General features: G+C 39.1%; 1 protein-coding gene across 1 annotated transcript in view; it reads right to left on the bottom strand.

The window, feature by feature from the left end:
• The window catches only part of Scn7a (sodium voltage-gated channel alpha subunit 7), a 107,936-nt gene that overhangs the window by 52,802 nt on the left and 39,833 nt on the right, over positions 1-15,301 (bottom strand). The window contains exons 7-9 of the mRNA XM_085834812.1: positions 13,772-13,978; positions 11,600-11,669; positions 8,741-8,882 (exon numbers count right to left, since the gene is read on the bottom strand). Coding sequence (XP_085690938.1) covers positions 8,741-8,882; positions 11,600-11,669; positions 13,772-13,978 — 419 coding nt within the window. The remainder of the gene's footprint in view (positions 1-8,740; positions 8,883-11,599; positions 11,670-13,771; positions 13,979-15,301) is intronic.

Raw genomic sequence — 15,301 nt, 5'->3', positions numbered from 1 at the left:
TAGCCAGAGCAATTCGAAAACAAAAGGAGATCAAAGGGATACAAATTGGAAAAGATGAAGTCAAAATATCACTTTTTGCAGATGATATGATAGTATATATAAGTGACCCTAAAAATTCCACCAGAGAACTCCTAAACCTGATAAACAGCTTCGGTGAAGTAGCTGGATATAAAATTAACTCAAACAAATCAATGGCCTTTCTCTACACAAAGAATAAACAGGCTGAGAAAGAAATTAGGGAAACAACACCCTTCTCAATCGTCACAAATAATATAAAATATCTTGGCGTGACTCTAACTAAGGAAGTTAAAGATCTGTATAATAAACACTTCAAGTCTCTGAAGAAAGAAATTCTAGAAGATCTCAGAAGATGGAAAGATCTTCCATGCTCATGGATTGGCAGGATCAACATTGTAAAAATGGCTATCTTGCCAAAAGCAATCTACAGATTCAATGCAATCCCCATCAAAATTCCAACTCAATTCTTCAACGAATTAGAAAGTGCAATCTGCAAATTCATCTGGAATAACAAAAAACCTAGGATAGCAAAAACTCTTCTCAAGGATAAAAGAACCTCTGGTGGAATCACCATGCCAGACCTAAAGCTTTACTACAGAGCAATTGTGATAAAAACTGCATGGTACTGGTATAGTGACAGACAAATAGACCAATGGAATAGAATTGAAGACCCAGAAATGAACCCACACACCTACGGTCACTTGATTTCGACAAGGGAGCTAAAACCATCCAGTGGAAGAAAGACAGCATTTTCAACAAATGGTGCTGGCACAACTGGTTGTTAACATGTAGAAGAATGCGAATCGATCCATTCCTATCTCCTTGTACTAAGGTCAAGTCTAAGTGGATCAAGGAACTTCACATAAAACCAGAGACACTGAAACTTATAGAGGAGAAAGTGGGGAAAAGCCTTGAAGATATGGGCACAGGGGAAAAATTCCTGAATAGAACAGTAATGGCTTGTGCTGTAAGATCGAGAATTGACAAGTGGGACCTCATGAAACTACAAAGCTTCTGCAAGGCTAAAGACACCATCAATAAGACAAAAAAACCACCAACAGATTGGGAAAGGATCTTCACCTACCGTAAATCAGATAAGGGACTAATATCCAATATATATAAAGAACTCAAGAAGGTGGACGCCAGAAAGTCAAATAACCCCAGTAAAAAATGGGGCTCAGAACTGAACAAAGAATTCTCACCTGAGGAATACCGAATGGCAGACAAACACCTGAAAAAATGGTCAACATCCTTAATCATCAGGGAAATGCAAATCAAAACAACCCTGAGATTCCACCTCACACCAGTCAGAATGGCTAAATCAAAAATTCAGGTGACAGCAGATGCTGGCGAGGATGTGGAGAAAGAGGAACACTCCTCCATTGTTGGTGGGATTGCAAGCTTGTAAAACCACTCTGGAAATCAGTCTGGCGGTTCCTCAGAAAATTTGACATAGTACTACCGGAGGATCAAGCAATACCTCTTCTGGGCATATATCCAGAAGATGTCCCAACCGGTAAAAAGGACACATGCTCCACTATGTTCATAGCAGCCCTATTTATAATAGCTAGAAGCTGGAAAGAACCCAGATGTCCCTCAACAGAGGAATGGATACAGAAATTATGGTACATTTACACAATGGAGTACTACTCAGCTATTAAAAAGAATGAATTTATGAAATTCCTAGCCAAATGGATGGACCTGGAGGGCATCACCTTGAGTGAAGTAACACAATCACAAAAGAACTCACACAATATGTATTCACTGATAAGTGGATATTAGCCCAAAACTTAGGATACCCAAGATATAAGATACAATTTGCTAAACGCATGAAACTCAAGAAGAATGAAGACCAAAGTGTGGACACTGTGCCCCTTCTTAGAATTGGGAACAAAACACCCAGGGAAGGAGTTACAGAGACAAAGTTCGTAGCTGTGATGAAAGAATGGACGTTTAGAGACTGCCATATCCAGGGATCCATCCCAAAATCAGCTTCTAAACGCTGACACCATTGCATACACTAGCAAGATTTTGCTGAAAGGACCCAAATATAGCTGTCTCTTGTGAGACGATGCCGGGGCCTAGCAAACACAGGAGTGGATGTTCACAGTCAGCTATTGGATGTATCACAGGGCTCCCAATGGAGAAGCTAGAGAAAGTACCCAAGAGCTAAAGGAATCTGCAACCCTATTGTTGGAACAACATGATGTACTAACCAGAACCCCGGAGCTCTTGTCTCTAGCTGCATATGTATCGAAAGATGGCCTAGTCGGCCATCAATGGAAAGAGAGGCCCATTGGACTTGCAAACTTTACATGCCCCAATATAGGGGAATGCCAGGGCCAAAAGAATGGGAATGGGTGTGTAGGGAAGTGGGGGGCGCAATGGGGGACTTTTGGGATAGCATTGGAAATGTAATTGAGGAAAATATGTAATAAAAATATTAAAAATCAAAAAAAAAAAAACCAAATCAATGGCCTTTCTCTACACAAAGAATAAACAGGCTGAGAAAGAAATTAGGGAAACAACACCCTTCTCAATAGTCACAAATAATATAAAATATCATGGCGTGACTCTAACTAAGGAAGTGAAAGATCTGTATAATAAGAACTTCAAGTCTCTGAAGAAAGAAATTCTAGAAGATCTCAGAAGATGGAAAGATCTTCCATGCTCATGGATTGGCAGGATCAACATTGTAAAAATGGCTATCTTGCCAAAAGCAATCTACAGATTCAATGCAATCCCCATCAAAATTCCAACTCAATTCTTCAACGAATTAGAAAGTGCAATCTGCAAATTCATCTGGAATAACAAAAAACCTAGGATAGCAAAAACTCTTCTCAAGGATAAAAGAACCTCTGGTGGAATCACCATGCCGGACCTAAAGCTCTACTACAGAGCAATTGTGATAAAAACTGCATGGTACTGGTATAGTGACAGACAAATAGACCAATGGAATAGAATTGAAGACCCAGAAATGAACCCACACACCTACGGTCACTTGATCTTCGACAAGGGAGCTAAAAACATCCAGTGGAAGAAAGACAGCATTTTCAACAAATGGTGCTGGCACAACTGGTTGTTAACATGTAGAAGAATGCGAATTGATCCATTCCTATCTCCTTGTATTAAGGTCAAGTCTAAGTGGATCAAGGAACTTCACATAAAACCAGAGACACTGAAACTTATAGAGGAGAAAGTGGGGAAAAGCCTTGAAGATATGGGCACAGGGGAAAAATTCCTGAATAGAACAGTAATGGCTTGTGCTGTAAGATCGAGAATTGACAAGTGGGACCTCATGAAACTACAAAGCTTCTGCAAGGCTAAAGACACCATCAATAAGACAAAAAAACCACCAACAGATTGGGAAAGGATCTTCACCTATCCTAAATCAGATAAGGGACTAATATCCAATATATATAAAGAACTCAAGAAGGTGGACTCCAGAAAGTCAAATAACCCCATTAAAAAATGGGGCTCAGAACTGAACAAAAATTCTCTCCTGAGGAATACCGAATGGCAGAGAAACACCTGAAAAAATGTTCAACATCCTTAATCATCAGGGAAATGCAAATCAAAACAACCCTGAGATTCCACCTCACACCAGTCAGAATGGCTAAGATCAAAAATTCAGGTGACAGTAGATGCTGGCGAGGATGTGGAGAAAGAGGAACAGTCCTCCTTTGTTGGTGGGATTGCAAGCTTGTACAACCACTCTGGAAATCAGTCTGGTGGTTCCTCAGAAAATTGGACATAGTACTACTGGAGGATCCAGCAATACCTCTCCTGGGCATATATCCAGAAGATGTCCCAACCGGTAAAAAGGACACATGCTCCACTATGTTCATAGCAGCCCTATTTATAATAGCCAGAAGCTGGAAAGAACCCAGATGTCCCTCAACAGAGGAATGGATACAGAAATTATGGTACATTTACACAATGGAGTACTACTCAGCTATTAAAAAGAATGAATTTATGAAATTCCTAACCAAATGGATGGACCTGGAGGGCATCATCTTGAGTGAAGTAACACAATCACAAAAGAACTCACACAATATGTATTCACTGATAAGTGGATATTAGCCCAAAACTTAGGATACCCAAGATATAAGATACAATTTGCTAAACGCATGAAACTCAAGAAGAATGAAGACCAAAGTGTGGACACTGTGCACCTTCTTAGAATTGGGAACAAAACACCTAGGGAAGGAGTTACAGAGACAAAGTTCGTAGCTGTGATGAAAGGATGGACCGTTTAGAGACTGCCATATCCAGGGATCCATCCCATAATCAGCTTCTAAACGCTGACACCATTGCATACACTAGCAAGATTTTGCTGAAAGGACCTAAATATAGCTGTCTCTTGTGAGACGATGCCGGGGCCTAGCAAACACAGGAGTGGATGTTCACAGTCAGCTATTGGATGTATCACAGGGCTCCCAATGGAGAAGCTAGAGAAAGTACCCAAGGAGCTAAAGGGATCTGCAACCCTATTGTTGGAACAACATGATGTACTAACCAGAACCCCGGAGCTCTTGTCTCTAGCTGCATATGTATTGAAAGATGTCCTAGTCGGCCATCAATGGAAAGAGAGGCCCATTGGACTTGCAAACTTTATATGCCCCAATATAGGGGAATGCCAGGGCCAAAAGAATGGGAATGGGTGGGTAGGTAAGTGGGGGGCGCTATGGGGGACTTTTGGGATAGCATTGGAAATGTAATTGAGGAAAATATGTAATAAAAATATTAAAAATCAAAAAAAAAGAGTTAAAAAAAAAGAAAACTCCAGACCAATATCCCTTATGAATATTGATGCAAAAATACTCCATAAAGTTCTTGCTAACCAAATCCAAGAACACATCAAAACAATCATCCATCCTGACCAAGTAGGTTTCATCCCAGGGATGCAGGGATGGTTCAATATACGGAAATCCATCAACGTAATCCAGTATATAAACAAACTCAAAGACAAAAACCACATGGTCATCTCGTTAGATGCGGAAAAAGCATTTGACAAGATCCAACACCCATTCATGATAAAAGTCTTGGAAAGATCAGGAATACAAGGCCCATACCTAAACATCATAAAAGCATTCTACAGCAAACCAGTAGTCAACATCAAAGTAAATGGTGAGAAGCTTGAAGCAATCCCTCTAAAATCAGGGACTAGACAAGGCTGTCCACTTTCTCCATACCTATTCAACATAGTACTTGAAGTCCTAGCCAGAGCAATTCGACAACAAAAGGAGATCAAGGGGATACAAATTGGAAAAGATGAAGTTAAAATATCACTTTTTGCAGATGATATGATAGTATATATAAGTGACCCTAAAAATTCCACCAGAGAACTCCTAAACCTGATAAACAGCTTCGGTGAAGTAGCTGGATATAAAATTAACTCAAACAAATCAATGGCCTTTCTCTACACAAAGAATAAACAGGCTGAGAAAGAAATTAGGGAAACAACACCTTTCTCAATAGTCACAAATAATATAAAATATCTTGGCGTGACTCTAACTAAGGAAGTGAAAGATCTGTATAATAAGAACTTCAAGTCTCTGAAGAAAGAAATTCTAGAAGATCTCAGAAGATGGAAAGATCTTCCATGCTCATGGATTGGCAGGATCAACATTGTAAAAATGGCTATCTTGCCAAAAGCAATCTACAGATTCAATGCAATCCCCATCAAAATTCCAACTCAATTCTTCAACGAATTAGAAAGTGCAATCTGCAAATTCATCTGGAATAACAAAAAACCTAGGATAGCAAAAACTCTTCTCAAGGATAAAAGAACCTCTGGTGGAATCACCATGCCAGACCTAAAGCTTTACTACAGAGCAATTGTGATAAAAACTGCATGGTTCTGGTATAGTGACAGACAAATAGACCAATGGAATAGAATTGAAGACCCAGAAATGAACCCACACACCTACGGTCACTTGATTTCGACAAGGGAGCTAAAACCATCCAGTGGAAGAAAGACAGCATTTTCAACAAATGGTGCTGGCACAACTGGTTGTTAACATGTAGAAGAATGCGAATCGATCCATTCCTATCTCCTTGTACTAAGGTCAAGTCTAAGTGGATCAAGGAACTTCACATAAAACCAGAGACACTGAAACTTATAGAGGAGAAAGTGGGGAAAAGCCTTGAAGATATGGGCACAGGGGAAAAATTCCTGAATAGAACAGTAATGGCTTGTGCTGTAAGATCAAGAATTGACAAGTGGGACCTCATGAAACTACAAAGCTTCTGCAAGGCTAAAGACACCATCAATAAGACAAAAAAACCACCAACAGATTGGGAAAGGATCTTCACCTACCGTAAATCAGATAAGGGACTAATATCCAATATATATAAAGAACTCAAGAAGGTGGACGCCAGAAAGTCAAATAACCCCAGTAAAAAATGGGGCTCAGAACTGAACAAAGAATTCTCACCTGAGGAATACCGAATGGCAGACAAACACCTGAAAAAATGGTCAACATCCTTAATCATCAGGGAAATGCAAATCAAAACAACCCTGAGATTCCACCTCACACCAGTCAGAATGGCTAAATCAAAAATTCAGGTGACAGCAGATGCTGGCGAGGATGTGGAGAAAGAGGAACACTCCTCCATTGTTGGTGGGATTGCAAGCTTGTAAAACCACTCTGGAAATCAGTCTGGCGGTTCCTCAGAAAATTTGACATAGTACTACCGGAGGATCAAGCAATACCTCTTCTGGGCATATATCCAGAAGATGTCCCAACCGGTAAAAAGGACACATGCTCCACTATGTTTATAGCAGCCCTATTTATAATAGCTAGAAGCTGGAAAGAACCCAGATGTCCCTCAACAGAGGAATGGATACAGAAATTATGGTACATTTACACAATGGAGTACTACTCAGCTATTAAAAAGAATGAATTTATGAAATTCCTAGCCAAATGGATGGACCTGGAGGGCATCACCTTGAGTGAAGTAACACAATCACAAAAGAACTCACACAATATGTATTCACTGATAAGTGGATATTAGCCCAAAACTTAGGATACCCAAGATATAAGATACAATTTGCTAAACGCATGAAACTCAAGAAGAATGAAGACCAAAGTGTGGACACTGTGCCCCTTCTTAGAATTGGGAACAAAACACCCAGGGAAGGAGTTACAGAGACAAAGTTCGTAGCTGTGATGAAAGAATGGACGTTTAGAGACTGCCATATCCAGGGATCCATCCCAAAATCAGCTTCTAAACGCTGACACCATTGCATACACTAGCAAGATTTTGCTGAAAGGACCCAAATATAGCTGTCTCTTGTGAGACGATGCCGGGGCCTAGCAAACACAGGAGTGGATGTTCACAGTCAGCTATTGGATGTATCACAGGGCTCCCAATGGAGAAGCTAGAGAAAGTACCCAAGAGCTAAAGGGATCTGCAACCCTATTGTTGGAACAACATGATGTACTAACCAGAACCCCGGAGCTCTTGTCTCTAGCTGCATATGTATCGAAAGATGGCCTAGTCGGCCATCAATGGAAAGAGAGGCCCATTGGACTTGCAAACTTTACATGCCCCAATATAGGGGAATGCCAGGGCCAAAAGAATGGGAATGGGTGTGTAGGGAAGTGGGGGGCGCAATGGGGGACTTTTGGGATAGCATTGGAAACGTAATTGAGGAAAATATGTAATAAAAATAAAAAGGAAAAAAAATGGGTTGACTGAATACAGCAACCGAGACTGCCTAATTTTACCTGTTTATTTATTTGAACAAATAAATATTTTTTCATAAAAAAAAGAATTAACATTATTCTTAAAAACCTAAAAGAGATAGATCATAATGTCTTTAACCAGTATTTTATTTTAAAATTTTTATCCTTACTGTTTAAAAATAAATTATCTTTCTTTCTAAAAAAAAAAAAGAATAGGATCTTCCATCTAAAGACTGCCATATCCAGGGATCCATCCCAAAAAAAAAATATTTTTACTCAATAATTACGTGTTCATTGTATATATCACATATTCAAACAGGTCAGCATCATGGCCTTCTCGGGAAGAAAGTGAGCTCCATCCATGAAAATTTGGAGATGTTATTCCATCCAATCAAATTGTATATAAAATATAAGTAAACAGATTATCTTCAATTTTATATGGTATTATATCTCAATAAATTTATGTTGGGCTGAAAGTGTGTTAGTTGCTTATGTACTTATTGTGACTGATCACATAAATAACATAGCTTAGCATAACCACCACCCCCACCCTCACTCAGTAGATGGCTGCTTCCACGACTATGTGTCTGGTGGTGCTGAAGCTGTTGCTGCTGTCCATTGCGGAGAAAATGTACTAGAATGCAATGGGTAAGATCAGGATTAAAAATTGAGTGTCACTACTACTGAATGCTCTCACTGGACACCACTCTAAAGTTGAAATGTCCGAAGTGAAGCCTTGTAAACCAGACTCTGTGCAATGACCTTGAGGCATTATTTTCAAGATTTAATATCAAAGACCAGTCAGGGCACAGCAGTGGATGGGGTGTTTCACCTTTAGCAGTTGCCATCCTTTGCTTCTGTCTCTGGATTTCTTAACACAATCCTTCCCCTCATACACTGTGTGTGTGTGTGTGTGTGTGTGTGTGTTCTCAATTTCTTTATAGCGACTTCGCTTACCTTTTAGCATGTATTTTGCAAAGGTGGAGAAGCTACCTTTATCATGTGCAGTTCACACTATCTCTTCTTACCTGGTGATAAAGTAATTCAGGATAATCCTGTGTCATCAATCGAAACATAGCAAGAAGGGACCAGCCAAAGTTGTCAAAACTTGTGAAGCCATTGTCAGGATTTGTGCCCTCTTTTACACACACATAACCTTCTGGACACTGGCTAAAGAAGACAAAAAAAAAAAAAAGTAAGAAATGTTTGTTATAAAGTAGCTTCCAGGCAATGGGCCAGTTATAAATACTATCTCTCTTCTGCCCAAGAGCACAGGGACAGCCCCTTGTATAAAGCCAATTTTCTTTTTACAGAAAACACTAAAAATCAGTTGTATTTCAGGTTGATGCACATGAAAAGTGTTGAAAGAGAATCTTAAGTACCTTCAAATTGGCTTCCAAAAAGCCATTGTTCAATGACTGATTTAAATTGACAAAATGTATATATTCATCACACATATGCTTTAAATATTTATACATTGTTGAGTGCCTAAGTTAGGTAATTCGTGCATTACTCACATATCTACAACACAATGGCAAGAAAACTTTGCAATTTCAAGAGTATAATATATTATTATTCATAATTTTGCTGCTCAAAATCAGATTGGAGAAGCTAAAAGTGTAACTCAGTGGTAATCTGTTTTCCTAGTATTTTGAGTATTTGAGTAAAGTAAAAAAGAGGAGGATAGGGGACAGATAGAGGGAGGAAGAGAGAAAGAGAGAGAGAGTGAGAGGGGGAGGGTGGAGGGACATGAAACTCTCTGAATGTCATAGTGAAAGTATAAATATTAGAAAATAGCACTGATAAAAATAAACTACAATATTTGAAGTCTTAATCTTCAAGTGATCTCACCTCAGACCCTTAGTTCCCATTATTTAAGGGCGAGAAAACATTTGTCATATTAATAATTGAAAAGCAGAGCTAGCACTTGGGGGAAAAGAGCTCATTAAATATTTATTTTCTTTCCTTTCAGGGAGTTCTCAAACCTTTATCTATGTAAGGTTGGAGTAATGTGGCTCATTATTATGGTATTGGCTCAATAAATCCAATTTTCTTCACTCCAAGGCTTTGTGTAGTTTCTCTCTCCACATTATTTTGGGGTTGGCCATGCCACAGGCCTTAGTCATATAATGGAAGAAGTGGTTTAAAAATGCTTCTGCATGGAGACTTGCTAGACTGAAACCCTAAGACCCAGAGCAGAGGCACGCTGGGTGATATATTCATCTCCTAATTTGGGGTAGTTTACCATACTGATAGCTATGGTGCTGGAGGTGAAATACCATCTGGTTTCTATTAATCATGTTCTTAACATTCATAGCCAGATGCCTTCACAAGGTACACAGAATGTATTTAAAGTGGAGGGCTACTGAATAAGAGAAAAGGACCCAAAAGCTGGTTTTGAGGATAGAATGGAAACTAGGCAATAAAACTTCACAGTCACCCAAAGTATAAACTATACAAGGGTGCTTTATCTTCCATAGGTATGTAATTAATGCCCAGCATGTAAGGGATAAAAACAAGAAGGAAATGAGACTAAGAACATGGTACATCATCTCTACTGAGAGAAAAGCAATAGAGCAAAGCATCCAAGTCAGCAAGTCTGGGCAGTGGCTTGTTGCTGTTTTCTTATTTGTTTCATTAAACTCTGCAGGACACTGCCAATGATAAGGCTAAGAGGGTTAAGTCACTTGCTGCCAGGCCTGATCACCAATGTTCAGTTCTCTAGACTCACATGATGGAACAGAGAATCAACTCCTGCAAGATACCCTCTGATCTTCATGTGTGCCATGGCACATACACCACACTCTTCCTTACATAAATGTAATAAAAAGAGTCTATGGTGGTAACACATGAGAATAATGGTACCTTTCTGAATAATTTCATTAATTGTTTTTAGAAAATTCATTTTATTAATGTGAAATACATACGTATAAAATACATGTAGACACCCAAGTAAGTAAAATAACTGTATTTCTATAATATACCTTTTTGAAAAGCTATCAACCAAAGAGCCAATTTCCATTGTCTTTTGTCAATTGTTCGTGCTGGAATGAACTGAAAATAAACCAGATCTTTGCTGGAGTTTTAGCCATATGGTGACCTAGATTCTTAAACTACAATAAGCCACTCTAAAATCTGCCTATTGCTTTTCTAAAAAATTGAATTAATGGTATTTCATACTACATATTTCTGATTTGGTTCAAAGTAGATATATTGGAATTCTTTTTTATTGGACCTTTTATTTATTTACATTTCAAATGCTACCCCATTTCCCGGTTTTCCCTCCACAAATCCCCTATCCCATCCCCTCCCCCTGCTCTCCCATCCACCCACCCCTTCCCACCTCACTGTCCTGGCATTCCCCTACAATGGGGACTCAAACCTTCACAGGACTAAGAGCCTTTTTTCCCATTAATGCCAGATAAGGCCATCCTCTGCTACATATGCAGCTGGAGTCATGCGTCCCTCCATGTGCACTCTTTGGTTGGTGGTTTACTCCCTCAAGTTTATGGTAGTACCATGTGGGGCTCTTACTGACAGACCAGATCAAAATGAGGCCTCATGTGTATGGATAATGCCTTTACAGAGGAAATCTGAGAGGCTATGTCCCACTTCCACTATGAGAATACAGAAAAAAAAAAAAAGGCACCACCTATGAGCTAATAGGGCTAGTCTCAAGTCTGCTCAACTAAGAAATACATATCTGTTGTTTCTAAGACTTGCAATCTATGGAATTTTGTGAGAAACTTTCAAAAAGAATTAAACAGCTCCCCTGCTAGCTTTGATAACAAAGTAAGAAAACATAGGCAACTGAGAAGAGTAGCAAAACAAAAATCCATTGAATGAGTGTTAAAGACATGCTAGAAGAAAGCACTGGTCCTACCTACCCCGCATCTGTCCTGTTGCCGCAAAGGAGAGCATATTTCGCTCCTTCCATGTAGTAGAAGTTTATTCTTTCTGAAAAAATATAAGAAAGAAATAAGGTTCTACGTTGCATCTTGAGTCAGCCACATGAAGCCCATCTGGATTTCCATAGGAGAGGTACATCTGCCAGTGTCGTTGAGGGAAAAAGAGCAAATTCTTGATCTTTATGTTGTCATCCCATGCACATGCCAGGGACCTTTGAGAACTCAGGTGCATTGTTGTTCTGAAAGTGCTGAGCACAGAAGATGGAACAAGCACATCGAAGTGAGAGTCCAGGAAAAATGAATAAAACAGCCACACATGACAGTATCACTGAAGGAAAATGCCCAAGATTGCTTAGCACACTGAGGACTTCATTCCCAAGATTTGTTCCTGATGGTATCCCTGAACTGAAGCCAGAATAGCTGGCCTCTTCCTAACTTGAGCCAGCCTTTCTGTATTGAGAACCTAGTGCCAGTGACATGCTAATCACAACCACAAACTTTGCTAATATTCTTCATAGTCTACATAGTTTGTCAGCACATGCTAAACTGCTGTTCGTAAATATAAATTATGGTTGTAGATATTAGGTACTTCAGCTAGCAATATGCAGGTTTAGGAATGTTGTACCATCTGTTCCAGATTCAAATCTCAGAATCCAAGCTACAGGAGGAAAAAAAAAAAAAGATGTGGTGTAGCATAGTGTGTGTGTGTGTGTGTGTGTGTGTGTGTGTGTGTGTGTGTGTGTGTGTGAAGCCGTAAAGATGAGTTATTATTGGTTGGTTTTTTGAGCAACAATCAAAATGAAATTTGATACCAATAACACTGGGAGGTTCTAAGAATTTTTTGATAGGAAAGGACTATGCATGTCCATTGGGTTAAAATGTTTCATAAACACACTATTTCCTGTAGTTATTAATATGTAATTGATGAAATGGAAAAGGCTGACAGGCTTCATAATGGTGTTTCATTTGGAAATGATTTTAAAATTACAATATTGTGCTTTAACAATGATGGAAAGAAACAGTTCTGGTGGGTATGTTTGCTCAGTTTTTTTTGTTTGTTTGTTTGGTTGGTTTTTTGTTGTTGTTGTTGTTGTTTTTCAAAAACCAGTAAAGTGGCAACATTTGTTTACCTTAAATAATTAGTATATTTTCATTGCTACATCGAAAAAAAACCAGTGGGTGTTTCAGTGAGATTCAAGAACTAAAATGTGCACCTCCTTTGATCTTCCATTCTAAATTTGGTTTTGGGATAGAAACACAAGAAATGAAACATTCAGCGTGTTCATGTGCTTACAGTTCATATTGAAACACAATCATACAATGCAGTTGGCCACAGAGCTCAATTGGTATGATTTATGCTAGTGACGATGAAGCATGAAATTAACATAAAAGGATGCATATGTTTAAAAGATTAAGTATTTTGAATAGACAAATATAGACACATTCCCAAATATTGTCTACAGTGGCCTAACATGAGAGGAGTCCAATATGAGTTTATTCACAGTTAAAAGTTGAACTTAATATAGTCTTAGCTTGTGTAGAACCCCAGCTTCGTTATCTAGCAGGGAATAAAACCTTGAAGCATCATCAAATTCCTCTCGTTTCCTATTCTGTTGCTGATGGTACCACAGCTATTGCTGTGCATCTTCTGAAAAATTATGAAAATTTCATAAGTTTATTTACTGATGTCCAAAAGGTAAGAAATTACATTATTATTTGTTGTTTTATGTTTCAAATGTTTCCCTTTCTTTAAAAGGTAGAACTAAAAAGTATCTTAAAAGTACATCAGTAATCAAAATCTAATGACTTTATTTCCATATGAAGGTGACTGTCTTACTTTTAGAGTAATCTTAAACATTGTAAGTGATAAAATGAAAAAATACAATTAAATAATTATTTCAAAAGTGGCCAAAATGGTAAACTTTAATCCCTCTAGAATAAATTTAAAAATTAAATTTACAGGATTTTGCAAAATTTATGTTCTCCCAATTAGCTGTCTGAAAATTGGGAAATTTGTTATTTTGAACTAAAAAGAAAGAAAAAGAGATTCAAATTAGTTCTTGAATATAGTTATAAGATTTATAATTTGCTCCGAAATGGAGTGTTGATTTCTCTAAAGGCTTCTCTGTCATTAGATGGAGTGACTCTCACCTGGACTATAGTTAAGGCTTCCAGTTCTGTTGTACAGCGTTTCATTTTCATTTTCTTCGGGCCACCGCAGACATTTGTGCTTCAGGTTGCCCATGAAGAGGCCCATTCCAAGTAGTGAAAACACAGTCAGAAAAAACAGAGCTAGGGCAATGGCACCAAATAGTTTCTTCAAACACTGGGTCAGTGTCATCACAATAGACTGCAGGCCTGGAAAGAAAGACATGTGTTTTTAGCTTAAAAAGAAAAATATTTTCAACAAAGCTGCTTCAGAAAACCTCTCCTGGGGCAAATGCCTGTCCCTTTGAAGTCATTAAATCTGTCCTCCTTTCTAAGTCCTACTGCCTGGGTCTAACAAATACTAAGAGCCACAGTCACAGCTAGAGGGTTCTGTGTCATTGCTAGTTATTAGATACTTAATGCTACGTAATGAGATAATTCAGAAACATTATTTTAAGTGGGTGTTTGCTTGACAGTACCTGGGCTGTTAAAACAGTAAAGAAAGGCAAATAGGCACTTATTTAAAATACTGTGTCTGTTCAGTCTATCATCCCTCACTTGCCCCAGTTCTCCCTATACCTGATCACCACCCTACACCTGTTCCTCTGCCTATCCCCTCTCAGTGGGTGGGTGGGGCATCTCTAGGACCTGCACAGAGACCTGGGATTACAGAAACTCCAGCATAGTTGTGTCTAAATCTAAAACTTCCAAAAGTGGAGGAATATGGAAGACTGAAGTGTCCACCTCCTGTAGCCAGGCAAGAGTCCTAGTAGAGAGATAAGGCCAGCAACTCACCCACAAAACTTTCAACCTAAAATTTCTCCTGCCTACAAGAGGTACAAGGGTAAAGATGGAGCAGAGGTCAGGGAATTGCCAATGACAAGCTTAACTTGGGAGACCCATCCCATGGACAAGTACTAATCTGACACTATTAACGATACTGTTATGCTTACAGACAGGAACCTAGCGTAACTGTCCTCTGGAGAGGCTCCACCCAGCAGCTGACTGAAATAAATGCAGAGAACCACAGACAAAGACTAGAAGGAACACAAGGAGTCTTATGGAAGTGTTGGGAGAAGGACCTAGGGACCTGGATGGGAATTCCACAGAAAAACCAACAGACAAATAACTTGGATCCTTGGAAGCTCTAAGAGACTGAACCACCAACCAGAGAACATACATAGATTGGACCTTGGCTCCTTGAACATATATAGCAGATGTGCAGCTTGTTTTTAATTCAAATCCCCCAACAACTGGAATAGGAGCTGTCCCCAACTCTGTTGCTTGCCTGTGGATCCTGTTTGCCTAATTGGGTTGCCTTGTCTGGCTTCCGTGGGAGAGGATGTTCATAGGCCTGCAGTGACTTGATGTGCACAGGTTGGAACCCAGGGGGAGTGGCTCTCCCATCTCAGAGGGGAAGGGAGGGGAATGGGAGATGGGCTGCGTGAGAGTGGGGGACTGGAAGGTGGGTGACTGACATCGGGATGTAAAATAAGTTTATAAATTAATGGAAAAATAAAATACCGTCTGATT

The sequence above is a fragment of the Mus caroli genome, unplaced genomic scaffold (genome assembly GCF_978045245.1).
Source record: "Mus caroli unplaced genomic scaffold, Mus_caroli_1 scaffold_2, whole genome shotgun sequence".
Classification (NCBI taxonomy): domain Eukaryota; kingdom Metazoa; phylum Chordata; class Mammalia; order Rodentia; family Muridae; genus Mus; species Mus caroli.
Note: the sequence above shows the minus strand (reverse complement) of the source record. Positions and strands in the feature narration are given on the sequence as shown.